Source organism: Drosophila simulans, chromosome 3R (assembly GCF_016746395.2).
Source record: "Drosophila simulans strain w501 chromosome 3R, Prin_Dsim_3.1, whole genome shotgun sequence".
In the NCBI taxonomy this organism is placed as follows: Eukaryota; Metazoa; Arthropoda; class Insecta; order Diptera; family Drosophilidae; genus Drosophila; species Drosophila simulans.
Genome location: NC_052523.2, coordinates 27,188,535 through 27,214,592, shown reverse-complemented (window position 1 = coordinate 27,214,592; position 26,058 = coordinate 27,188,535). Strand labels below are relative to the sequence as shown.

At 43.8% G+C, this 26,058-nt stretch overlaps 3 protein-coding genes across 3 annotated transcripts; 2 read left to right on the top strand and 1 right to left on the bottom strand.

Annotated features, from left to right (window-relative positions):
* Positions 1-45: 45 nt before the first annotated feature.
* On the bottom strand, positions 46-1,283 carry LOC6730305. The gene is made up of 2 exons (XM_002105552.4): positions 1,142-1,283; positions 46-734 (listed from the first exon to the last, which is right to left on the bottom strand). The coding sequence occupies exons 1-2, from the start codon at positions 1,160-1,162 to the stop codon at positions 312-314; spliced, it is 444 nt and encodes a 147-aa protein (XP_002105588.1). The 5' UTR covers positions 1,163-1,283; the 3' UTR covers positions 46-311.
* A 2,663-nt stretch (positions 1,284-3,946) lies between these two features.
* LOC6730304 (proteasome subunit alpha type-4-like) lies at positions 3,947-4,980 on the top strand. Its single transcript, XM_002105551.4, has one exon. It carries the CDS (start codon positions 4,061-4,063, stop codon positions 4,832-4,834), a length of 774 nt encoding a protein of 257 aa, XP_002105587.1. The 5' UTR covers positions 3,947-4,060; the 3' UTR covers positions 4,835-4,980.
* Positions 4,981-18,156: 13,176 nt separating this feature from the next.
* LOC6730303 (adhesion G-protein coupled receptor G7) lies at positions 18,157-21,037 on the top strand. The gene is made up of 2 exons (XM_002105550.4): positions 18,157-19,630; positions 19,698-21,037. The coding sequence occupies exons 1-2, from the start codon at positions 18,412-18,414 to the stop codon at positions 20,885-20,887; spliced, it is 2,409 nt and encodes an 802-aa protein (XP_002105586.1). The 5' UTR covers positions 18,157-18,411; the 3' UTR covers positions 20,888-21,037.
* Positions 21,038-26,058: the final 5,021 nt, after the last annotated feature.

The following is a 26,058-nucleotide window of genomic DNA, read 5'->3' as shown; positions in this document are numbered from 1 at the left end:
TTAGTTTTTGGTGAATGTATTTCATAGATTACGACGGCATGTGGCTGAGTCTTAGTTTCGGATTTATTGGATGCGATAAGGTCGGAAGTCTTAGTCACGGACCCCGGGATGTGGTGGCTTAATTTAGATTAGCGAACTTGGGCCTTAACATAAACAACTAAACTATTGCTAGACTAGCGCTAGGAACCAGTAAGCTTAAAGCCAATTAGCCAACTACTGGTTGGGCATTAAGTATCGGGTATCGGCATTCCGCCGGAACTTGTTTTCGAACAACAAAAGGCAAGCCGCCGCCCAAGATTCATATATCAGCCTCAGCGCTTTATCACCAGCAACCGCAGCGGTATGTAAGAGCTTCCGGGTACCACATCCTTGCCCTCGGGTAGGAACTTGTGCGCGTAGTCCTTCGGAGTGGGCGTGTTGGGCGGCAGGGCGTAATCGAGGACGTTATCCGAGGCCGCGCCGGAAATGGCGGGCGTGCGAACCACCCACAGTTGCATCGCCAGCGGTTTTCTCTCCGCCGGCACTTCCGATTTCCCCAGCTGCACATTGGCGCGGCGGGAGAAGTGGGCCTGCTCCGCCTGCTGGAAGCGCTCCAGGTGGCCTTGTATTATCCGTCGCAACTGAGCCATCGTGCTGGGCGGGGGCGTGCCATAGACATAGGCTCTGGCGGGGGGGCGTGGCAGGTAGTCCCGACCAGTGGTGGCGGCACTTGCCACTGCCATTAGGGTTAACAGCTGCAAGACAAATTACACTCAATTAATAATATATTTAAATAAGCACGATAACTGCGTCCGAATGTCTAACCTTTTAAAACGTTAATGCTTTTAAGCGCCAACCTTGGTTTTGAATTAACACGCAGCCTTATCTTAAAACTTAAATAAATTAGTTGCAAAATTTTCAAAAAACAACTAGTTGAGTTCAGTTGACTATGAATGGGATCGAATATTTTTTATTATTTTTAAAAGTCACTAAAAAAACCATCTCTATTTATAGAAGTTGAATATCAAACTGACTAGAAACTCGTAAATTTTTTAATGAATCACGCAAGAAACACATTGAAAAATATGAAACCAATTCGAACTAGTCCAATTTTTGAATAGCATTTGTATCCATCTCAATTTCCTTTCGGCTGTAAGCTTACCCAAACAAGAGTCCTGTACATTGTCCGTAAATTCGTATCCAACACTTTGTTTTCGAGGGGCAGTTGCCACTCTAAATTTTCGACCGATCTCCAGTTAACTCAGCAGCAAACTGAAGCGGTCCGAGCTTCTGCTCCGGCGACTCGCTTCAAGTTCAGGGTCTAGTCTCATGCATTTACATAATTTCTACCAACTAGTCAGCGAAGCCAGTCACAGACATTCTCCGTTCTCCGATCTCCATTCTCTGATTTGTATAAAATCTGATTCTGTTTTTTTGGCACTGGCACGTGATTTATGCATTTGGCAGTCCAGTTGGATCGATCACGAGGTGCCGCCAGATCTGGACAAACGAGGGTCCAAGCCCCTGGGAGATACCATCGCGATCTTTGCCATTTTTTTTGTTGACCACCAAAGAGATCTTAGTGATAGATTTGTGGGTCTCGTTTTCGGGCTTAGACTTTGGGGCGACTCTTTGGCTGTTCACGCCATTATAATTATGCAAATTCGTCTTGATTCGGCTGCATAAATCAACTTTATGAGTGCTCAGCTTACATGGACTCGGCTCTTCACCTAGTAATTTGCATAAAAGTTTCTATAAAGATATATTAAGTGTGTCCAGAGCTTCCTTTGTAGTGCGTTCATAATAGCAATCGATGTATTTATATTGATTTTTAATCGACGCCTCTTTGTGCCAACAATGCGCATTAAAAGCGCGTCGATCGTTTGTCTTGCCATTTGATACGTCTAGAGATGTGATTCTCTAACATGGTTTTTGATCCCAAGATGGACAGACAGCCACAAAAGAAACCATAATGCGATTCATATGCTAAGCCATTAAATTGTGGTCGTGCAATAGTTGTTCGACCTGCCTCTGATCGATTGAGATGTTGAAATGGGCGATGATCAATCGATTGAGCAGATTAACATATATATACCTCGCAACCTGGTAAATGATCTTTGAACATTTTTATGACTACTCGATTGATTGTAAAATGGTAATCAGCAGAGCAGAATAGGAGCAGTCGCTGATGTGTTTTTCTATTGATCGATTATGCTAGTTAAACTGTTCACAATCACCATAAATTAAGGTACAAAGCTATTAGTTAAATCTTAAATCCCTCCTGGATTTCTTTTCAGACCTTAAATTAGCCCTTTTACACTTTCATCCAATATATATCGTTTGTGGCCTCGGCTTCCGGAAGTGGGTGCAATTTTAGTTCTCCCGCCGAAAGGTTGGGGTTAATATTCGATGAGTCAGCGAAACGGAAACGGAAACGCAATTAAAGCTCAACGACTGCGACTGGCAATCAGCTTGTGGCTGCATTACGTAATTACGGATTTGCAAGATTACGTAAAATGCAAATATCGACTCGATTGCATTAGCATTTTGATTTATATGCAAACGGAGGGGTGTCTGCATACCTCTTTCCCGCAGGACTGCGTGTAATTACTATGTAAATTATTTATGCAATTAATTTAACAAACTTGACTCAACTCGGACTGGCACTCAACGCGAACGTGGCCCACATGTCCGTCGCCAAATCCATATTGATGAGGGTCGTTTCCGGCTCAGCTCTTCGCACTCGTTCATATTTCATATGCCGTATGAGTTCTACAAGGGGCGCATCATAATCAGCCATAACCACCAGCTTCTCCTCATTTTTCTGCTGATTTGAGTCCAGCTGGCGCTGAGTGCTAAATCCTCTGTCACATACGCTCCACGTTTGGGGATTCGTCTGTCAAAAAATAAACAAAGAAGGCGGCTCACAAAACATGGAAACGTGGCCGAAATGGTCAGGCATGAATGCTACGTAATGAGTTTGATGGGCTTTTGAACCAAACCAAATTGCAGACAGGCATTTTATTTTTATTCCGATACCGATTTCGATTTGATGATGCTGCCAGGACTCGGGAGATGGCAAGGGGATGCATGTAGCAGCAAATTGAGTTATGGCCCCGGTTGCCTCATATTTTATGCATGGCAAGGGCAAGCGAATTGCTTTCCAATCGACTTGGCGCACTCCACTTAAGACCCACTTTTGCCCGTTTTCCAGGGAGTGGCATCATTCCAGCCTTTTGGGTGCGGAGCGTCCAGACAGACCCATTACCATTACCTAATCACCAATCGGGATCGTAATATGGATCATCGATTTTATACTGCACTGGCACGACATCCTTTTCGGCTTCTCTCCTCAGTTTTTCAGTGAGGGCAATCCAGATGTTGAATGAACTTGTTGGCCAGCGCGAAACTAATTAAGATAGTTTGCCGACTGCAGTCAATTGGAAAAGTGACAGAGCTCTCCGTGGGCTAAAGTTCGACATTAATGGAGTAGCGTCTGCGGCCCAGAGGCATTGGTTTACCTTTGACCTTTGGCCCCGTTCATAATTTATGCCTCCTGGCCCGCTCGACAACTCCCCGCTGGCAAATCATTTATCATAACGCAGAGCTGTGCCTCAAATTTGCGACTGACAGCCGAGCCTTTCCATTTACCACAGGAAAAATAAGAGGCATTTTGCATATTAAATAAGTTTATGCGCTTTGTGCAATAATCCCCAAAGCCACATACAATTTTCGCTGCGGAAAATGAGAATAAATGATGCTTAAAGGGAATGGAAAAGTAGGTGAAATTTTTTTATTTTTTGCAGCATTTTGTACGTTTTACTTACAAAAATGCATTTACTTTTGAAAAAAAAATATGAGAAAATAGAGCAATCTCAAAAAGAGAGAATGCTACTACATTTAACAAAGTAATAAATTTTGAATTTGAAAAACGTTTGTATTTTTTGTATTGGCGATGAGATCTAGAATTCCTGCTAATCTAGTACGTGGAAACTTCTCGTTTGCCCCACATATTTTGTAGCTATCAATCCATATCCAAGTTTCAAGTATTCTGCTGTATATTTTTATATTTTACAAAACGATGGCGCGTCTGTACGATTCCCGCACCACGATCTTTTCACCGGAGGGCCGCCTCTACCAGGTGGAGTATGCGATGGAGGCCGCCTCGCAGTCGGGCACATGCGTGGGCATCCTGGCCAAGAACGGAGTCCTGTTGGCCACTGAACGAAGCGTTGACAAGCTCATGGACACCAGTATTCCTGTGCCAAGAATCTCGTCGTTGAACGAGGACATGGCCTGTTGCGCCACGGGCAACATGGCGGATGGTAACGTGCTGGTTGCCCAACTGCGATTGAGCAGCCAACAATATCTTGTCAACTTCGGTGAGAAGATTCCTTGCGAGCAGTTGGTCAGGAGCCTGTGTGATATCAAACAGGCTTATACGCAATATGGTGGCAAGCGACCCTTCGGGGTATCCTTTCTGTACATGGGCTGGGATCGCCGCTTCGGGTTCCAGCTGTATCAGTCCGATCCGAGTGGAAACTACAGTGGCTGGAAGGCCACCTGCATTGGCCGCAAGTCAGGGGCAGCCTTGGAAATGCTTCAGAATGAACTATTCAGCAAGGGTTACGTATGTCCTTCGCTCGAGGAAGCCAAGGACGTAGCCATCAAGGTCATGGGCATGACCTTGGACAGAGGTAGCTTGACCCCCGCAAACCTGGAAATTGCTTCCATACAGCGTTTCTGTGGCACCACTGTCTTTCATATTTTAGAAAAAAGCGAGATCCACCGCCTAATCGAAAGGTATAACATTTTGAAGAAGCGGGTCGTAAGGCGAAAATATTTTAGTCATTAGTTACTTTCGAAAAATGTTTATATTATGTTTGATTATCTGTTACATTTTACTACAACAAAATGTTACAATTAAAATTCAATTGTTTCCTAAAAGTTAGATCCAGCCAGCCAAACTTCATATATTCAAAATACTTCGACCACCGAAAAGTAGAAAAGTATGGGTACAGACAGTAGAATCGTGAGAGCTTTATCTTTGTATATGCCTCATTTCACGCTTGAATTATTTATAGCATGCAGTTGTTTTATGAACTAAATAAACACACTTTGTTGCATATTTTTTGGTTCAGTGTGCAGATAAGCCAATCTCGATGGAGTTGTATGAAAATGCGGCAACACATTCTCATTTTGACGCGATTCCCGGGGGCCATTTTGATGCGGTGTGGTTTTTAGCGACCATACGGTTTATTTATATACACATTATGTGAAATATGCAAATCGCAAGCCAGTAAAACTGAAACTGGAGGGGAATAGTTGCAGCTCAGGTACTGTAGATGCTACATTTGGACTTTAGATTGCCAAGGAGCTTCTGTGTTTTCCTTCGCAAAAGTTGAGCGCTCGTGTGCAATAAACTTGGTAGTTTCTACGCCTTTCAGCACGCCTGGAAAACTGAATAGCAGATACCTTGTCTGCTTGAAGTCACGCTGAATAAACAATGCAAATAGCTTTTCTGCTGGAGAAATATTTAAATTCCTTTATGGCTCACGTCAAAGTTATACACCGTACTCTCGCATTTTCCGGCGAGTAGCTCTAAGTGGCCAAAGGCCCCTTTTCCGCAGAAGGGAATATAAATTTACACTTGTCTACATTTTTTCACACCGGCTAAGTGTTTGCTCAGCCAAGGGAAAAAAGAAGGAGTCCAGAGGGGAAAAGTCAAGCCAGCTGCAAAAAGAAAGAAATGCTTGCCTTCGAGGCGAGTTTTCATTTTCTTGTTGTGTCCTGTGAGAGCAAACAATCGCACGTGAAACGCTGCAGGAATTTCAATTAACTTGTTAGCATTTCACGCTTTATGCACTTTAAACAAAGCAACAGACAGCAGACAAATACAACTAACAGCGACTTAAAAGCTAATTTATGTTTAACTTCTAATGAAATGGCACCCCTTGTGTCCAAGTGTTTGCCAGTGTTCTTTCTTCCACGGAATTGGCAAGGGTTCAATGCAACCGGTGGCAGATAACCCCTTACTCAGACAGGATTCCCAAAAAGAGTATAGCCCTCTACTCAGCCAAATCCCCTCAAATACACAGGCTATCTATTCATTGGAGTGTAATCAAATTAATCGCATACTTGCGCCTACTTCAGCAAATAACCGTAATGTGTCTACGCAATTATTACTCTCGACAGGACCACAAAACATATGTGTGGATATCCCTCTGCACTGAGCGAAAGAAATATACTATTTGGGGAAAAAGCTTTTTAGAAACTAACTGAACTTTTGACTTATCAATTTACTTCCAATTTATTTAAATTTTTTGTAATGCCACTGAATTTGGTTAAGTAAAATCCAAAAGGCTGGAAGGCGAATATTAAACAATCAAGCATTTTCTTTCCGTGTATCATTAATTCGGCTTGACTGACAAATGTGGTCGTGCTGCTTTCTTTTACTCCTCTGATATTTATCTCGCGCTGAAAACCTCATCAGGCTTAAGCGCATCGCTTAATTGCCCACACTTCTGTGAGTATGTGTGAGTATCTGTGTGAGTGTGTTTGCCGAACACACACTCAAATAACTTCATTTGGACAATCTGACATTCGTTGGGCCTGCTGTTTTATGGGGCAAACAAAGCTCAAAACGTAAACAAAGGCTGGCATTAGTGTCCATTCCGTTTACACGAGTTTCTCGAGGACATTACTCCTTTGCTACCCCATGACAACCTAATTTGAATGCGCCCACGTGTTCTGGGCTGTATAAATATTTAAGTTCTATTTTTGCTAATTTTTGCGTGCAAAATTAAACGCGCTGACCTTTTTGTCCCATCACAAAAACCAATTTAATATTCTGATCTTGGGCAAAGAGCGACAGGGGAAAAGACAACTATTTATATAGCGAATTAATTCAACCTGTGAAGTGGCCGAGCAGTAACTCAGCCATTGCTGCCAAATGAATTGAAGCACTTTTAAGGCAAATACATTTCAGCGAGGATATTTCCAAAAGGCAGCCTATTTCGGCCTGTTTGCATAAATCTTATGCGCCATTAATTCCGGTCTCGAGTTTGCCTTTTTAATTAATTTCGGAGCGCACCTTTTGTGTTTTATGCGCCACCCTAATGACACTTTTATGGATTTGAGTTTGCGAGCGCCTTTATAGTGCTTCCAAAAAACACCTTTCGTCCCTAGAAGAACAGCAAAACTCAAGAGATGCCCAGACACGTTCCATAATGCCTAGAGAACAATGCGCCCAGGGGTTATCCCTGTATATATATAAATATGCATTATGTACGCCCAAGAATGCCAGACTGTGGATTTTGGCTGTTTGTAAGTCGCACTTCCGCTTGAGTACCGTTCGAGTGCGTTGGATGCCGCCAACTGTTGGCAGTCCTTCGTCCTTCTTTGTGTCCAGCTAGTCTCTCCTTGGGACTACGTGGCTTGTGAGTAAGCGTATCGTTGCGTATACGCAACGTAAGCCGTGGCAGGCGGGGCATAGCAGCAACAGGATCTGCGCACAGCTGCGCAGGACCGCTCTTTCGCTCTCTTCAGCGCTCTCTTAGCCCAGTCTCTTCGTGTCTTTCGCCAACATATTAAAGCTGGCTTAGAGGACAACTTGCTGGCAGTGCAATTATGTCAGATGCTGGGCTGTGAAATCGAAACTGGCTGAGCATTTTAATTTCCCACAACACACCGCGTGGAATTTCAGCCAAAGATTTAATGGAACTTGTGCAGGCCTATCCAATTTCCGCTGACTTTTTATACTCAATTAACTTTAATTATTTCCAACCAACATAAAGTTGGCAGCTGACCAGGACCAAGATCCCACACTACTCCTTGGACTTGACTAATTAAGTCCGTCCTCGCAGATTATTGATTACCATTTGGGGCATTTTACGCCAGGTAACTTAAATATTTAATGCTACATTCGGCCATGCCGGCGACTCATAAAGTGGACAGACGACGCACTTCGGGATCGCTGAATCCTTCAATAAGAACCATTTCGACTTAGGGTCACCCACAAGGACATCAAGTCGCTACGCTAATTTAATTTGCCTGGGCCTGCAATTCATTTGCCGAGTCATTGACTTTTAATGCACACATCCAAGACATTGTTGTATGTTTGCTAACTTGTTGCCAGTCTTTGGCTTGACTTGGCTTACATATATTGCCAAGTCTCGGGTCGGGACCTTGGCTCCAACGGAATGCTCAACGATTTGTTTCAAGTTGCGCATGATTTGAGCTCTTCTAGCCCAAACTCCAAACCCTAGAGCGCACATTTAATATTAATGCCCCTTCAGCTTTTTTGAGGCTTTAAACCAGACACCCCAGAAGTTGGGTCCGCAGAATACATTAAGCCAAATTAACTCAGGCCGTAAAAGAAGCAAATGCGATTTTCATATAGTGCCCGTGCACCTAGGATCCGCTTTTAGTGCACTTTGAGTTTTTCGCTCGGCCAGGGCCAGTCGATTAATCTAACTGACAAGGGGCCATCAATCAGCATCGGTTGTGCAATCAGTGAAAAAGCATGGGCAGCTCCAATCTCTTTCGCCCTACTCATAATTAAGGCGCGAACCCAATCGATAAGAACGCTCCAATGAGCCGGGGGCCAGGTAACTTGGCTTTAAAGCCCTCCCTTTGGTCCCTTTACTGCTTTCAAGTTGCCACGGCCATTAATTTCGAAGCACTCCGGCAGATTCGTTTAGACAATAAATATCCGACCGCTGGGGGCGGTGAAAATTCACAGAGGTCGTTATTTTTGGGCAATGAAATGTTTCACACCTGCCGTTCATCAAAACACGAGCCCGAAAAACACAAGAAATTAGGTTGATTACCACTAGGTAAATTTCTTGTAAAGTGCGCAAATTAATATCGTCTGCAGTTGATGAGTTAAATCATCGAACTATGAATGAACCTATGAACCTACAATAATCTATTTCTACTATTGTATAGCTTATATACCTGTACCCAAATGCTTTGTATGTATTATTTAAAGTGCCCTAATCGCCATTTCAGCGATTGAGGAGAGAGATGAATGGGCTTTATTTTGGCATTTCTTTTAGGTAAGCTAGGTCAAAAAAGACCCATCGATAAGACATCCTATCGGATGACAGGCAAAAATATGGGCCATTTGATTTAGGACAGCTGCGCAGTCTAATGCGGATTGGGGTCTTTAAGGCGACTGGAGCAGGGAACCGGGGCCAAGTGGTTTGTTTGGGGTCTTCCTGTGACATTCGGCATGGCTTACAAATGGCGGATAACCGAAGATACAAGACACAATGCGAGCGAGTTAAATATGTTTTCGTGGCATTGTTGGACTCGTAAACATACAAGCCTTTGAGCCATTTCGGACCCTCTGCATTTGCATACGCCATTAAATATGCACAGCACACTGATTTCCCTGCCAGGATTTCGCCAGGACTCCTATCCGCGCCGAAAACGAAAACGGACGACAGCAAAATGACCTGTATGTGCGTATTTATCTCCGGTTGTCAGCAACAAGAGGAGCCACCACCACCCGGCACAGCCAACCCCACATGGCAACATCGAATCAAACAAAAGGTCCTTGGGTGGGCTTTCCGGGCTCTCGTCTTATCTCCAGGTGATGGCTGCCGAGTCAGCGCCTTTGTTTTTGATAAATGACTTCCATTTGCGGCAGGGGCCGTGCAAATCCATCCCGCAATAGGCATTTGTCACGGCTTCGATTTGGCCCGGACAGCACTCGATATAATTGAAATTGTGTGCAATAAATGAAAATTGCTGGGTCCTTTATTTGATGGCCATGTGGATAAGGGGCGGTCCTGCAATTTCCCAGCACGGCGGCTGACTTAATCAACTTTGCCATTTGCCTAATTGGAGAGCATTGTTCTCGGCGGGAATTCGGCTTTGATGGGTTGCTATCACTGCACTGGCAGCCCTCTCATTGTGTTTACTCAATGCACTCGCTTCTCCAAACAAATTCTGCAGGTGGGTTGGACTGGATGCCAATGCTAATTACCTATAGACATGAGTACAAATGTATCCTTTCGAAGTTTTAACACTGCCTCTGTGTGGGATAATTGAAATTATGCGTTATACCAATTAGATTGCCCAGTTTTGCGTTTCTCTTCTTGGCAACACAATAGTTTCATTTAACATACCAATATCTCGTAGCAATTAGATGGTTGTTACCTATTCTTCGGTAATCGGTAAGTTGAAACCTGAAAATGCAAAATATGATGCGAGTCTCGATTTACCTTCCTAGTTACTGGCCATCTCTGCTGTCACTAATCCATTTGCGTTTCCAACGAGCCCACAGCTTGTTAATCAATGTTGTTTGGGGTCTGGATCTCTTTATTGAAATGTCATCAGTTCGGCAACGAGTCAGTTTTATTGGGGCCCAACGGCCATGCGGGAATTCGAGGAATGTGTCCTGTCAGCGACGCCAAGGTAATGACTTTGCAAATGCGGGTCCTTTCGGGATGTGAATAGCGATTGGAGGTTGATGGCTGAACATCAACAGCAGAGCAGCGAAAGGCTGAGAGGCTCGCCGTTCGGAAACATCAGTCTGGTTAATTATCCTTGTGTACATTTGCATATTAATTGAAATGCTGGCTGTTTGATGACCAACAGTTTGTTGATTTATAAATGAAATACTCCATTTTGCCCAAGCTGGCGTGGAAAATTAAAAGTCAATTTTCCCTGACGCTGAAAAGAAAATTGTGGCCGTTTTGTGAATTATTCAGGCGTTCTGTGGGCGCTGTCAAAGTTGAAATCTTCAAATCGGCGCTCCATTCATTGGAATTCCATTCATTTGGTGCTCTCAGCTTTTTCACGCCACATTAAATGCTTTCCATTTTATTTGCCCCACAATACGGTTCGGTAAAGTTCGCGGGTGTCAGCTCGCAGGTGACAGATTCGCAGTTTAACCTCTGCACCTTCAATTTGTTTTCGACCTGTTTTGCCAGCTGCAGCATATGGAGCCGGAGCCCACTGGGGTGCCATAATTGAGTATTGACCAAACAGCCAGACGACAACAAAATGTGGGGGCTGTCGTGACCAACGGCAATTCCTGCAAAATGTCCTGTACAAAAATAGCTCCCCTTTGCACTCGACATAAATGCACGAATATAAATGTTCGAGTATATAAATAAGCAGCCTTTAATGTCGCAGGGAGTCCCGAGTACGTCATAAAGTGTTAATCGGGCCATTAAGCCCGGCGGAGCAGTGCCTCTATCCAAAATTGAAATGCCCAAAGCCCGAAGTTGCCCCAATGGTTCGCCACACGGAGAATCCGCAAATCCCAGCTCAGCCTTTGAGTCGAGTGCAATCATGTTAAGTGTTGAGCGCTTCCGCCTGCGATTTCTTACTTCTAATTTGGCACAGTGGGGAATAATAGTAGCCTTCCAATTCGAAAAAATGGATATTTTTTTTTAATTTAAGTCCAGATACTTCATTCGTGGAAAACATTAACACTTCCAATCGATTTTGAAAAGCTGTTTCAATTTGAACAGAGCTAGTGATAACAAATAATATTCGTAGCCCTTTCCCCACTGTTACTCTATTATCCCTTTTCAATCACAACCTTAACCACCGTAGCACACCTGTATTGTGTGCGTAGTGCGCATTCTGCATTCTGGCTTTATCCTTTTGTGCTGCGTATTCCATATTGTGTATTGTGTTTGCATTCCTACTGTCACTCGCATTGTCAGCAGCAGGATCAGAGCGACTCCTTCTCCTTGGGCAACCGGAAACGGAAGTGGAGGTTAAGGGGCAGAGTTCAATTGCATTGTGCGAGTATGCGGTTGTGTAGAGTGCAAGTGACGCCGAGGACAAATGGAAACGAATTGGTTTTACAATGCACAGTTCCAGCAAATCCCATTTGGCTTTTGACTCGACTGTTGGTCTGGGTTATGGTTTTCGCACTGCTGAGCGGCTAGATTTATATGTGCCTCTAGTTTCTGCCTTCGATTCCTTCAGTCTGTCAAACTGGCACCACTCATGTCCAAGCCTCAAATCGTTCAAACAAGTTTTCATTTCGATACTGGCTCTTCGCTGCGGACAGGAGGAAAAAAATCAATATTTACATGCTGCCGTGGCTTGCAGTTAAATGGGCAAACAACTGAACCAAAATGAATTTCCCCAGAATGCCAAATACGAGCACTTCTCAAACCCAGACCACAGCAAAATATTCGATTGCAGCCTGGCAAAACAGATGCTCTTGTTATTCAGTCAAGGTTTTTGGGGTATATAAGTAAATAGAACTATAATGAAATATAGAGGTTTTCATTATGGCATGGAGGCAATTATAGTTCAAGAAATAATTTGTAATATTTTCAGAGCAATCATTTGTTGGCTTGAGAAGCAAATAAAATACGAGTAAAGAATTTGCTAGCAACCACGAACCAAAAGAGAGGGTAGCCTTCGGTTGAAACACTTGTTCTCTCCTAGTTTTTCTTGGCTTTTGGTCCGGCAGAAACAAAAAGTTTCCACATAGCCCGGCTTGCATGTCGTATACGTAATGCGAGCAAATTAAGTTGCCAAAAAAAGAGTAAACAAAACTGGAATTGAGTCGAGTCGACTCGAGAGTTAAGCTGTGCAGGACAGTCAGTGGGGCTGGCATGAATGGGTTAAGCCAAAGTATTTTGCGATTTTCTGGCTTTTACTCATGCCACTGCCACACCAGGCCATCCAGCAGATTCGCTTTGCCATCGTCATTGTCATGTGGCAAAGTCAAAGGGCGTAAAAGTGCTCAGAAATTAATGAGGCAAGTGCTGTTAAATTTGAAAGTATGCATAAAAAGGGTTGACATTCCGAAAGTGCTACCTGTCACGGGAAAGTGTCTTTCAGTCCGTGTGTTTGTCTGGCTGCCATTAGCATTTCGTTTCGCCCAGCCCAACGGAATCAGCACAAATATCTAGTCGGAGAAATTCGTGTGGGTCGGGTTGTATTTTGGCTTTGGATTTCGCTTGAAAATTCTGCTTCATCTAGTCCTAACCCAATTTAAATGTTTGATTTATTTCGGCGTAGAAACGTTATAGAAGCCTTGTAGCTAATTAATGTCATACCCTGATATATTCCTGCTTTGATTAACCGCAAAGTAAGGTTTGTTGTACTAATTAGCAAATGAATAAGCAAACATGCTATTTATATCTGAAATTATTATATTCTATCATTTGAAACTAAATTATAGCTATTATGCAAGTAAATATTTATTTTCATTCAAACCGACTTAAATTGATTGTGTCAACTGACTCTAATTATATCAGAAAAAAGGAGCTTCCATGAAATAGTCATTGGTTGTTTTGCCTGAGGCTGAATCTCTTTTACGTAAATAACCCCATCATTGTATAATTTTTGATCTATACAAATGCAACTCCCCCAACCTCACAATAAATTCTCATATTTATGTACAATATTTTACCATCGTTCGAACGCAATTTATTTGCGCTTTTATTTAATCTATTGTGTTTGCCGAACAGTAATCAAAACTGACTGCATAACTATCTGGAGAGTGGGCTAGTAGACTAGTGGGCGGGTTTTCCCATCCGCAGCACGGAAAGCGCATAAATTCCGTTCTGAAGCTCAAATATGGAAAGTTTAGCATGTTCGTGACCCACCCGTTCCTGCCATTTTGAACTGCGAACTCGGTGTGTGTATCTGTGTGTGTGTGTGTGTCTGGTTATAAATTTCCCATATTTCACTTTATTAAGTAATAGTTGCCAGTTTGCTGCTCGGCATTCATGAGCTGCTTTTTAGCACTGAACAATAGTGGACTTGAATGCGCCATAAAAGCGAGCACGTTGGCGAAATGAGCTTTAAGCCTAGCCAATGGCAAAGAACGTTCGATGCATTACTTTGTGCGGAGTTGAATTTAATCACACTTGTTCCGAATTCGGATGGAATCGGACTTCATCCTGCGTCCTGTCCCTCTAATTAGCCAGCTTCATGCCGGAAAATGACAAATTACAGCTTGTCCGCTTAGCCCCCTTGTCCTCCTACCAGAGAAACGTGATGCTGCACTGCGTCCTCCGCCCTCGAAAAGAAAACAAGCACATGCAACAGCTGTCCGCTTGGCACTCATTGTATTTAAATGCTCGTAAAATGCAAAGCAAACAAGTGATAAAAGTTGTGCACATACACGAGCACGGCGAAAAATGTTCGCTAGACGGAGTGGTACTGGATGGACTAGCTTGACTTAAAGGGACTAACTAGACAATTAAAGTTGAGGGGTGACAGGCGAACTAGTCAAACAAACAATACATTCAGTAATACCTATCAATGCATTCGTATCTTTATAGGACAAATCATTTTAGTCACACTCTTATACGTATTTACATCATATATTACGATATTTTCGCTCAGTGCACTCGTGGCCACGAAGAGTGCCCAGTAATGCTGGCAACATAAAAAATGCATCAAGCGCTTGTAAAGTCCGCTGCAGGCACTCAAATTTGAGGCAGGGGCTATTGCTAATGTTATGAGGCAGCATTTTGAAGGCAGCTCCGGCTTAAAGTGCTCCCGGGGAGCTGTCTGAATTAATTTTCGAGTTTGCTTGGCGGAAATATTGAAATTTCCAATTGTTTTGGGTTGTATCTAGAGCGAGTCCCCTGACATGCTGTTCCACCGTTTTCCATTAACGAAACTTTTTATGTTCGCTCAGAGGGCTCTTGGGTGTTTCCTGGCATGCACAAACCAAATACGCGAGCAATTAACCCTTTTTTCCGGCAATTAAGCCCGAGCTTTATGCCACATTTTTCCATTTTGCCGGGGGCCTTTTCCTCTCTTTTGATGTTTGTTTTACTGATGGCAACGGATGCGGCGGATGGGAATCGAATTAAATATATATTAAAATCATTCAAGGTCAAATGGAATGTAATTGCGACCCAATTTGTCCAGCGATGCAATAAAAATGACCGCTTAATTGTTTAATAAGGACAACAAAAGTCGCATTACGCATACGACATGTTGCCGGCCATATGTTATGTGCGGCAGCTTTAAGAGCAGGCCCACGTAGAGTAATAAAATGTGGTAAGTACACAGTCAGCCCAGTGAATCTGAGTTATTTAACTTGTTTGGCCGACATTTGTGTAGCTGCACGCTTGTTATTTCTGTAAGTAGGCACATTAAATTGGGAATCCCTGGACGTGATGTGCTCTGGGGACATGTCCTTGGCTATTTTCCCGTCGTTAGGCACGCTACAAACTGCATGTGCAGCGGCAGAAACTTTTCCCCAGCAGCATAAAGCTGACTTGTGGAGGGGCACCGGGACAGGATACATGTCCTGCAGCCTAAGTGGACTTCTTTGTCTCCGTCTAAGTGGTTTTTCATTAGAAGCACTCGCTCTCCGGTCGCTCAAACTTTTACCCATCGCAAAGTTTTCACTCGATGCGGATGTAGCAAACAACTCGGCCAACGAATTCGTAATTGGAAACTTTTTGCCGCGTGATATGTGAACGAACCCAAGCCAAACACTCTATGTATTGCCAGTTGGTATTTAATTAAATGGCCAGGCTTGCAGCCCATTTCATTTCCTTGACAATTTCCGGTTCTGGCTGCTGGATTTCCAATCGATGCCTGTGAATAAGTTGCAAAAGTCAGAGCCGAATTTAATCAAGGCTTATGCAAATGCTGTAGGGATTGCAGCCAATCCCGGCAAGGACCTCAGGCCAAAAACACGGCATCGTGTGGCAGTGTTTATGGGGCAACTGTTGCCCGGTCTCCGGTTCCAAATGAAATTAGATGATGCCGGAGCGGCAGCAGCGCCACCAGACGTTGTAATTAAATTAAATTGCTCGAAGTTGGCATAAAACACACAAATCCGGAAAGGTCGGGCGGATGATGGCGACATCCTGGGCCACATGTGCCGTGTCAAAGTTCACGCTGAATCAGAATGCACGAGCATATATTTGTTGCCCGGGCAATTGTGCAAAATGAAGGCAGCTGAAAAGTGTGTACATAATCCGGCAGATGCAAACAGGGTGTGCTTCCGTAAATAAGTGCTTCTATACTTAATGTATATCTATTATTAAGGATTAAACACTTGCTGTATCGTCTTGTGTAGCTAACTAATTTTTAAATATTTTTAGCTCCACTTGCAGTGTTCTCTAGTATGCTGCAACAGAAGGCCCCCTGTACTTTTCGGAGTATTTATTTAGACGATGGCTACGTTGCCTTCGTCAGTTCCTAATTTCATTAAATCCCGCAACCTGTTGTCTGAGCCGATTCGAGGGTAAGTAAAGTGAACCGAACGAGTTCTGGTGAAAAAATTCAATTTAACTTTGCCCGCAAGCCAAAATGAATTTCTTCTGACTGCAATTGACATGGCCCAAAATGTTGGAAGGATGAAGGACTTGCTCACATGTGGTTTCTGTGGCGCCACGTCTTTGTTTCCCGGCCAAATTGTTTCCCCAAGAAAAGAAATGAAGAATGGCAGCTCATAATGAGCTTAATGGGCGCCATCTGTAGCGGCCTTAAGCGCATCTGCATATGCTATTTTCCATTTTCATCTTGCCTTATTCCACTCAGATTTTCCGGCTTTCCTTTGCCTTTAAAAGTGCGTTGGCGACGTCAGCGAGTCATTTAAGTGCTTAAAACTTATGCTTCGTCCAGTTAGCCAATTTTTATCGAACGCGCTTAATGCGTGTCCTTGCCTCCTTTTAAGAGTCGTTAAAAGTGCGTTAATGTAGCCACGGCTCATTGGCTATCGGCTGAAAAAGACCTTTTGGGTCTGGAAAGGAGAAAGCCTCGAAGTCCAACCCTAATCTCGTTTTCCCTCTTAACCACAACCTTTTCCACCGACACCAACAACACTTGTTAGTGCAGCTCAGCTAATGCAAAAAATGGCCCTGGAAAATGTATTGCCGTCGTTGGCGGTCACACCACCGCAGAGCTGGTAGTTTTGTTGAATGTTGAATGATTTCCTGGCTGCTGCTGCATCGTTGACTTAACTTGGCCAAGGCGAAATGGCAAAACCCAGCTTTCTGCCACTGCCAGTCACTTGTTGCCCCCGAGGAAGTTTACTTGCTGGCTCAGATCCAAGAGTTCGTTATGCTTTTGTCGGCCACACCACTAATTGGATTTTCGGTGGGACATAAATTAGGAATAGGACAATCCAAATATCATGGCCCACCACACTTGGCCAAATACTTGCTTTGGCTTTGTTGAAGAGTAATCGGAAAATTCGAAATATTTATATCCTACTTTTACAGTTTCTTGGCTGGGAAAAGAAGGAAAATCAGCTCGATTTTTGAAGCTTACTAAATAAAAGCCCAAATTTGAGATGGAAGGGCACCCATATTTTCCAAGTGCCACCGCCCCGCAGCTGCAGGTTTGTCATATTCGGATCCCAATCCCAATAGCCTCGTGGCAATAAAGGAAAAGTGAACATGTCAAGATGTGACACATTTGATTGAACGCATGCAGGCCAATCAATTTTTGCTGCCAATGGAGGTGGATTATTGGCTGCCTGAAAGCGAGTGGGCCTAGTGCTCGTATTTGAATTCGTCAGCGGCATTTGACTGATAATTGAAAACGTGTCAACAAGCCAACAATTTCCGCTAGCACACGCAGTCTACGTGCTGCGAAGTCGGCTGTAAAAATTACTTTTTGGCCCAAAAGCTGGCTTACAATGAAGTCGGTACAGGTGGATTTTAATCGAAGGCTGAGTCTTTGGAAACGTGTAACCTGTCAAAATGAAAATCGCACTTTATGCAACCAAGTGCTTTGCATTTTATGATTTTTTTCAAGGCCAAAGGATCTGTTCAACTCGAGTGAATTGCGTACATACTTATTAACGTAAAGGAATTTTCGTTTACATTTTTTAGAAGCCATAGCAATGAATTGATCAAACAAAGCTCTCTTGAACGGATGCAACTGAAAGATTTTAGGACTGACCCTCATTCTGAAACTCGTTTTTAAAGTTGTTAACATTTTTTTATTTGATAAATATTGCGATAATCATTGATGTATAAATAGCCCACGTACAGCCGTGTTTCCCGGTAACAACTTCTTATCTGGCAATTCAAGCGAGTAAAAAATGAATCAGCCAGAGCGTTTTAAGTACCAAGACCGGTAAAAAGGCGTGAAATCGCTATTTGCACAAATAAAGACGACGTCACAAGTTTGGTGTTACTTCCCTGCCTCAAAGGGGTCCGTCGGATTTGTCTTCAATTGCCGAGGTCGTGTTAATCACAATGTAAATTGTATCAAATGCCGCAGACTTGAGGTCTTTTCGTGAGTAGTGTGTAGATATACAAAAAACGGGGGTCGATTAGCGCTCGTGGTGGCAACTGATAGCAAACACCGTGAAGGGGTCTACAGAAATCTAATCGATCGCCAGACAGCTCAGTATGCCGCGATATTTCAAGAACGTCGGACGTGAAAAGTACTATCTGCCAAAGAATTTGTAAACAGTTTCGGAGAACTGCAAACAGCTGTGGCACCTGATTCATCGCCATGAATTTCAACTGGTGTGTAGGGCTCTTTGTGATCTTGGCCTTGGTTTCGCCGATCTATTCCGCCTGCCCAAAGGAAAATCAAATGTGCTTGAGAAACGGAACGTTTGCGTCTTGTGATGGAGAGGAACGTAATTCTTCGGATGAACCTACGCAAACAAATCTGGTTTACTGTACGTCCATGTTCTGCGAGCCGGAGGAGTTTCGGCACGACTACATAACGCGTAACCACGATCAAACACCTCACCAGAACAAGTGGAAACGGGCTAGAATCGGCGAACGTGCCACCCTGCACGATGTTTGCCTTCTGCGAAACGGAATGCCGGTCACCAGGGAGTGCAGAGTGCAGGACAACCGAGCCCACTGGGAGTCCACCGAGCACTGGGATCCCGTGGTGTGCTTGAGGCGATTCAGGGAGCACACGATCAGTGGCGACTTGAACAGTCTGCATGACGATGTTCTCGAGGGCAGGAGGCGCACCAATGACTCCCAGGGGCGCCGTGAGATGACTGGCATCATGAGGAACATGTTCCGGCAGAGGGATAGGACTCTTCTACCCGCCGATGTCCACATGACCGGACAAATGTTCGGCACCCTGATGCAGCAGGACAAGGATGCGACGGTCAGTGTGGACTTGGTCAGTGTCTGCAAGGAGATAATGTCCTGCGACAGTCAGGTTCTCAGATTATCCGCCCAGCTCAACGCCACCAACTCCCTGCTCAGCCAGTTCGAGAGCTACATGGATGCCCTTCCGGAGCAACTGGTTCCCAGGGACAGATGCGGCAAGGTGGTGGCCAAGCCGACCAGTGATGAGGCAGAAACAGCCACTACTGGAGTGGAAACCTACAACTTCTCAGATATCGGTGTCCAAGCTCTGATTACCGGCAATATCAGCGTGTTCTTCGCCAACCCCGAATGCGATCGCATAACTGGAATAGCTATATTCTCTGCGCCAGGGGACCAGCGAAGAGCTTCCGCCAGTGGGTTCTGGTACCGCTTCATCCGATTCTCCGAAGACGTGGCTAAAGTCAAGGAGGAATCCAATCTGGAGACAGCTACATTTTTGCCGGAGAATCTCTGGCGGCAAGTGAATAGCATGGGGGCAACCTATCTCATCTTTAAGGTCTACGCCCACGATGCTCTGTTCGTGGAAACCTCACTGCAACGCACTCGCAAGCCTCGCAGCAAAGTAATCTCCATTTCAATACCAGGACTGAGAAGTAAGAATGACATGAATATTTGTTTTCGAATACTGGAATTAATTTGAATACCCATTCCATTTAACAGGCAATTATCTTTCGCTGCCACTGCCCTTTCTTCTGCGAAATGAAAATCTGCGCAATCCGGATTCAAAGGCCTTTAGCTTCGGAAGTGGATGCGGATATTGGAACTATGAGACCTGGTCAAACGAAGGAGTAAGCACTGCAAGCAGTTCGGACCCCTTGAAGGATGCCATCATCGAGTGCCACACTAACCACCTCACACAGTTTGCATTCCTGGTGGGTGGAAGCTATCGAGCCAACGACCTTGGCGAGGAGGTTCTAATTACTCCCATTAATGAGAAAGTGCTGGACATTATCTCGATAGTGGGCTGCAGCCTTTCCCTTCTGGGTATACTGGGAATATTCCTCACTGCCGCACTCTTCAAAAGCTGGCGCAGTCAGGCCTCTACGAAGGTCTTACTGCATCTTTCCCTGGCTATGTGCCTCCAGATGGTGCTCTTCGTGTTTCTCAATACAGACGATGTATCCGAAGCGCTCGTTGTGAATGGAAACACAGTTCGCTGCGTGGCTCTGGGCGCTGCCATGCAGTACTCCATTCTGGTACTCTTCAGTTGGATGCTGATCATCGCCTTCCTGCAGTTCCAGCGTTACGTTACAGTTATCGGAATCGAGAGACCACCTCGCTATATCCTGAAGGCCGCCATTGTGGCCTGGCTACTGCCCTTGGTGCCCACCCTGCTGGTGGCCCTAATAGATCCCGATTCGTACGTCCCCTCGGCTGCCCAACTTTCCACGGACACTGGCATCTGTTATCCATCGGGCTATGGTCTCATTTTTGGGGTGGTGCTCCCTGTGACCTTGATTACTGTGTCCAACTTGGTGATATTCGTGTATGTTTTCTACAGCATTTCGCACTCTTTGAGCCAGAGCATCCATAAAAACGAAAAGAAAATGGTGGTTAAGCAGATCCGACTCTCCATAATGCTCTTCTTTTTGCTGGGTCTCACCTGGATCTTTGGAATATTCGCCTTTATGCAGGCAGGTGTGGCCTTTTCATACCTCTTCTGCATCACGGCCACCATGCAGGGATTCGTGATGTTCATTTACTTTGTCCTCTTGGACTCCACGAACCGTCGGCTGTGGGTGGGTCTGATTTGCCCCACCAAGATGGAGCTGGACGTCCAAAAGCGCACCACTGAGCTCCAGTCGATGACCACCTCATCCACCAACTACAACAGCAGATCGCATCAGTAGATATACTAAAATACGTATTCCCCGACGAACAAAGGTCCACGACCAATTGATAACCTAATATTTATGCTAATTGATTGCCATTATGTATAGGTCCCTAATTTAAAATGAAACAAATTCTAATAAATGCTAAGACAATGCTTCCAAAAGAGTCAATTTAATAAATATTACATTTTAAATTTTCGAATGTAAGTACTAACAATATATACAATCCTTTTTGCTTTCAATTAGACAGAAATATTTGTCTGCAACAAAGGAAGTGGTGGTAACCCATCTTCCATTCATTCTCAATTTTCTTGATACTCGAGTTTCCAGCAGTGGATTTCCCTGAACATCCAGTAGCTGGCAAGAAAAGCTGTGCACCTGGTAAGTGTTGAGGCCATAAAAATTTAAGCAAGCTCGAGGCTTCTGTGTCTACAAGTGTGCACTTTGATTCCATTGCCATGATGTCATGTCATGTGGAACGAAATGAACTTGATTTGAAGCCATGCTCGATTGGTATTTGCCACTACAGCTGCTTCAACCTCAACGGTTTTCCCATTTAACTCCAGCTGGAATCTGGGCAAGAAGACCCCCTTTTTGGGCTCACAGTTCCGTTTTAAAATACTTGAGCTTAAAGCCATTGGCTGTCGTCGTAATCTGGCTTAGACAGTAGTGCATTGCAAGTCCTTTTAATGCACTAAACTGCGTTTCGCAGTGGGGGCTCTTAAGCCGATTACTTTCGTAACTATATTGTGGTGCCACATATTCAGCAGTTATTGGCCAATTAAAGAGATATCGACTGAAATCCTCATCTAAGCACATAGACTCTTTTATGCAACAACTAAGGATAAATTTCGAATAAAAGGTTAAAAAGCGGCTATGTACTTTTTATATAAAGCATCAGTCAACTGATATTTTCTTTCAGCATCAAGTAAGCAAATAACTTTCAAAGTTTGCAAAACAAGAAAGCGCCGAGGGGAGAATGAAAATCAATCGATTTTTCGGCGTAAAGGACCTATTTCAATTTCGAAATTTCCACTCTCTTTATATTCGCACAAACAACACAGAACGTATATCAATTGCAATCAAACAGGAAGTGAGAGCTTTGAGGACTCGCCTGCATTCGAATGCAGAGACAGTGAAAGTGAAAGCGGAGCCAGGATTTCATTTTACGCTTTTACAGCAGCACTCGCCAGTTGCCAATAAGTCTACTCGAGTCAGCAGTAAACTTCACTTTGTTGCAGAATTTCTGCCAACTGAGGCTGAGCACCTGGTTAGTGCCGAAATCCTTCATTTTTTCCGAGGAATGTTTGCTTTCATCCCAGCAGCAGCCATTCGAAACTAAATTAAATGACGTCGAGTGGAATGAAATGAATTGGGAGGCACGCTTGATTGCAATCCTGCCAGCCTTTTGACCTCTTAAAGTTGCTCCTCAAACCCTTGAACTATATTTTAAATTAGTTGTGCTTAATGCCATTGTCTGTCTGTTCGCTGGCAATTGCGGAAAGATTCCAAATCAATTTTCTACCGCAAAGTGCACTCTCGAAAGAAAGCTCCTAAGCCGATTACCACCAATAGCGACCAAGTGTAGCATGCAACTAAGCTGTTTGAACAGGAACCGCACCGTGTTACCTGTTCTGCGAAGGTAAACTAATTGTTGCTAAATAATGCAGTTTTCCTAGCCAACAGCTTCATCAAAAGGGAGGAGCTAAGAGGATTGTCAATAGAGAACTTTGAATGATTTTTCCCTCGATTAGGCGGTGAATAATGAACATCAATATTGAAGGACGACATTTGAAAATCATGCTCAGTAGAGGAAAGTTAAAGTAAATATATACAAACATATCAACCCTAAGGCCCAATAACCTAGAACTTTTGGCCAGCAAACTCTTTAACTTTATTAGAAGCAAACTTTTCAACGTTAACCTGTTTGCAGCCCCAGTTTTTTGCCCATACGAAGGGAACACACCCACGAGGATAGGCCAGGACATGTGGCACTATTAAAAAATATTTTCCTTTGCGCATTTCTGAGGGCGTACGGAAAAGTATTTTACGATTCGAAACGTGCAAATGGGCAGCCGGCCGGAGTCGGATCGGAGTTCCTATGAAAGCCATTCCTTTGGACGCAGCACTCCCGTATGTGCGGCTGATATTCCGTACGTGCACCCACCACATGAACCCATAAATATGTATTGATTTTCCATTCTCCTTATCGCCGGCTGAAGAGCAGCGCAGAGCAGGGTCCTCGAGTCGCAGGAGCTTCGCCGGCAACAATGGCACGAGATCCAAGACAGAGTTATGATTATGAAAGTTTTTTAATGCGGCGCTACGGGGGCAGCCCACGAAATGGAAAATAAATGCGAGAAATTTGCCGCAATTTGCGACGCCCTGGAGAGTCACTGAACCGCAAAGCTGCAGAAATGTTGTTTATCAAATATTTATCGCATTCACATACCGCATTTCGCTGGCAAATTGCAGCCAGACATGCAAATGGCGAAGCAATGCAGGCGAACACAAAGGAGCTCCGCATTCTTCCAGTTTTTCGCCAGTTGCTCATCAGAATTGAGAAATTGGCCGTAATCCAAGTGAGACATGTCTACATCACGAGTTCATTAATTCCGCCAGAAAATAAACTGTGCGTAGTACTACTCCACGAATTTAGTGGAACCATATGTTTCAGCTCCATTTGGTCTGACTAATGGGCCAAGTGCGCCCGATTCTGCTGCCAGTGGCATGCATGTGTGTCGAAAGTTGTGCAAAACGCTCATAACAAATGTGTTAGATGTGCGGAAATTTGTCAAGAGCATTTGCCACAACAAAACACGCGACTTGCCGCATGTGTGGCATTCCGTCCGCCTGAGTTTGTATCGAAAACCTGAACCCTGGATAGCAACGCAATTATTTCGTGTACGGAGAAATTATATAAATTATTATTTGTTTGATGGAAAGTGTTTGTTCTACATAACAATTATAAATCAGAATCGTTACGTTCTCTTAAAATGAAGAGATTTACTCAATTTAAGCTTTGAAGTTAGTAGTGTGTGTTTTGAAATAATAATCAGTGCAATACAGAATGAATGTTTTTCCCCGTGCCGATCTACAAACTAACCGAATATTACGTACACAATCTTCACGGCTGAGTTATTTGCGGAGTAATTATGGCCAGCACAATAACGAAATGTCATTTCAGCTGAAGCGCTGGGCAGCTGGAAACATGGCCAACGGCGCTGACCGGCCAATTAAAACTGCCAAAAACTAATGCCACCGCAAAACTACGGTTGCTAGTTTTATGGCAGCCAACTGGCCGCGAAGGACCCACTCGAAATGCTCTACAATGTGCCAGTGAAATCGAGTGACTGTAATTTCACACAATTGAGATGCGAATCCGCTGGACCAAATAGCAACCATCGGATTCTCAATGTTTTTGGCATTGGGTTGAATCGAAATTTATTACCAAACAAATGGGCAACAGCTGCCGCGGCTTATGAACTTTAGGGCCGCTAAGCCTTTTCGGCCTAATTGTAAAGGACACTTGAGAAGCAAAAGGGACTGAGCTGCCCGCATCAAAGGAAGTATTTTTTAATATTTTAATTGGAAAAAGGCAAATTAAAATTGTCGCCAACAGCAAGGGAAACATAATTTAATATTGCCCAACTGCGTGGGGGCCATTTAAAAGGGTTACCATCTTTTTCTGACCTGTATATAGCTTTCGTGTTTCGTGCTTATCAGATACAAAAAAATCATGCAAATTAAGCAACATTATTGGTTTACTGGATTACAGATATGGAGATAAATAGCTTTATCTGGTTTTCTCGCAGATTCGAAACTCATTTAAGCTTTAAATAATGCCTACGTATAAAGTAGCAGTTCTGTGGTATTTTACTTGGTAGCATAAACAGATTTCTGCGGAAACATTAATAAATCATCCGAAAAAGTGAAACTAAGGAGGATTTTTGGGTTTTCGCGTCCCTTTTGCCATTTCATCTCGGAATAATTAAAGCAAATAGAAATGAATTCGTGCACGTGCTGCGTTTAAGAAATTGCTTTTTCCATCTACGTTCTCTGGGGCGCTCTTGACTTAGCCGCCTTTTCTGGCCTTTTATGTTTTGGCTGGTATTTCCTTTTCACCAGCCCCTATACACTCATTCTTTTTTTAATTTTCGCCCGGGTTTGCACAAGTTGCCCCATGCCATTTGTTGCTGCTTTTTGTGTCAACAACACAAAGCCGCACACATCGCCAACAGTTGCCCCATTCCATTATTCCATTCCGGTTTTATGTTGCGCAACGCAATCCAAGACAATAGTTGCACGAACTTAGCATGTATGTTGCACAGCAGGACGAAACTCCTTTCGGGCATTCATATCTGCCAGTCGGTCGGTTGAGACCTAATATGCCCCGCCGGTCCTTTGTTCTCCCGCCAGTTGAAACGCAAAGCGGAAAAGTTTACAATTAGCTTGTCAACAATGGCCAGGCGTACGCGGCGTATGCGTGATGTGCCTGCAATGCATTTATTCTGCAGTGAACCCTATATTTTGCAACGTTTTTCGGGAATTATTCATAGCTGAAAGCCGGCAGCTTAGAGTTTTTCAATTTGAAATCCAAGAAGAAAAGTAACTAAATATTTCCACTACACCTCGACGATTAAAAAAAGCCGCACGCAGCTTAATGAACGCCCCTTGCCGACAGCCAAATTAAAACCCCAAAACAATTTCGAAATAATTTTGGTAAATGTTCTCCATACCAAGCTTAAAATCTTTATGCATATTTTATGCGAGGTGGAAAATAGTGATGTAATAAAAAGCGCGAAATAAGCGGGTGAAAGGGGACAAGGGGTTAAGTACCACCGCCAACATGTTGCCGGAAGTGTTGGCCTGCTATTTACACGGGCAAAGTTGTTCGCTTTCCTCGGCGGAAAAGACTTTTCTTAAACTTCGTGTGTGTGTGCGCGTGGAGGAAAAGTTTTCAAGCATAAAAGGGTTAAGTGCAGAGCCCTGTATTAGAAATTGAGAAAGTTATGGTTGCAACTGCATATAACAAACAAGATGTTAAAGCCCTGCGATAGATGTATTCTGAACACAAGCATCGTAGATCAATCTATTCTAGTAGGTAGGGAAAAATCCCCCCTACAATAATTACACACACGCCTATATCACTTAAAACCTATTTAAACACATGAACGAAGCTTTTCAGA

What these genes read in the sequence shown, in the direction of transcription:
- LOC6730305 (XM_002105552.4), bottom strand. Translation starts at nt 1,162, where the DNA reads ATGTACAGGACTCTTGTTTGG. An exon ending in TGTACAGGACTCTTGTTTGG is followed by an intron (nt 735 to 1,141) that starts GTAAGCTTACAG and finishes TTTGTCTTGCAG; the next exon opens with CTGTTAACCCTAATGGCAGT.
- LOC6730304 (XM_002105551.4), top strand. Translation starts at nt 4,061, where the DNA reads ATGGCGCGTCTGTACGATTCCCGCACCACGATCTTTTCACCGGAGGGC.
- LOC6730303 (XM_002105550.4), top strand. Translation starts at nt 18,412, where the DNA reads ATGAATTTCAACTGGTGTGTAGGGCTCTTTGTGATCTTGGCCTTGGTT. An exon ending in TTCAATACCAGGACTGAGAA is followed by an intron (nt 19,631 to 19,697) that starts GTAAGAATGACA and finishes TCCATTTAACAG; the next exon opens with GCAATTATCTTTCGCTGCCA.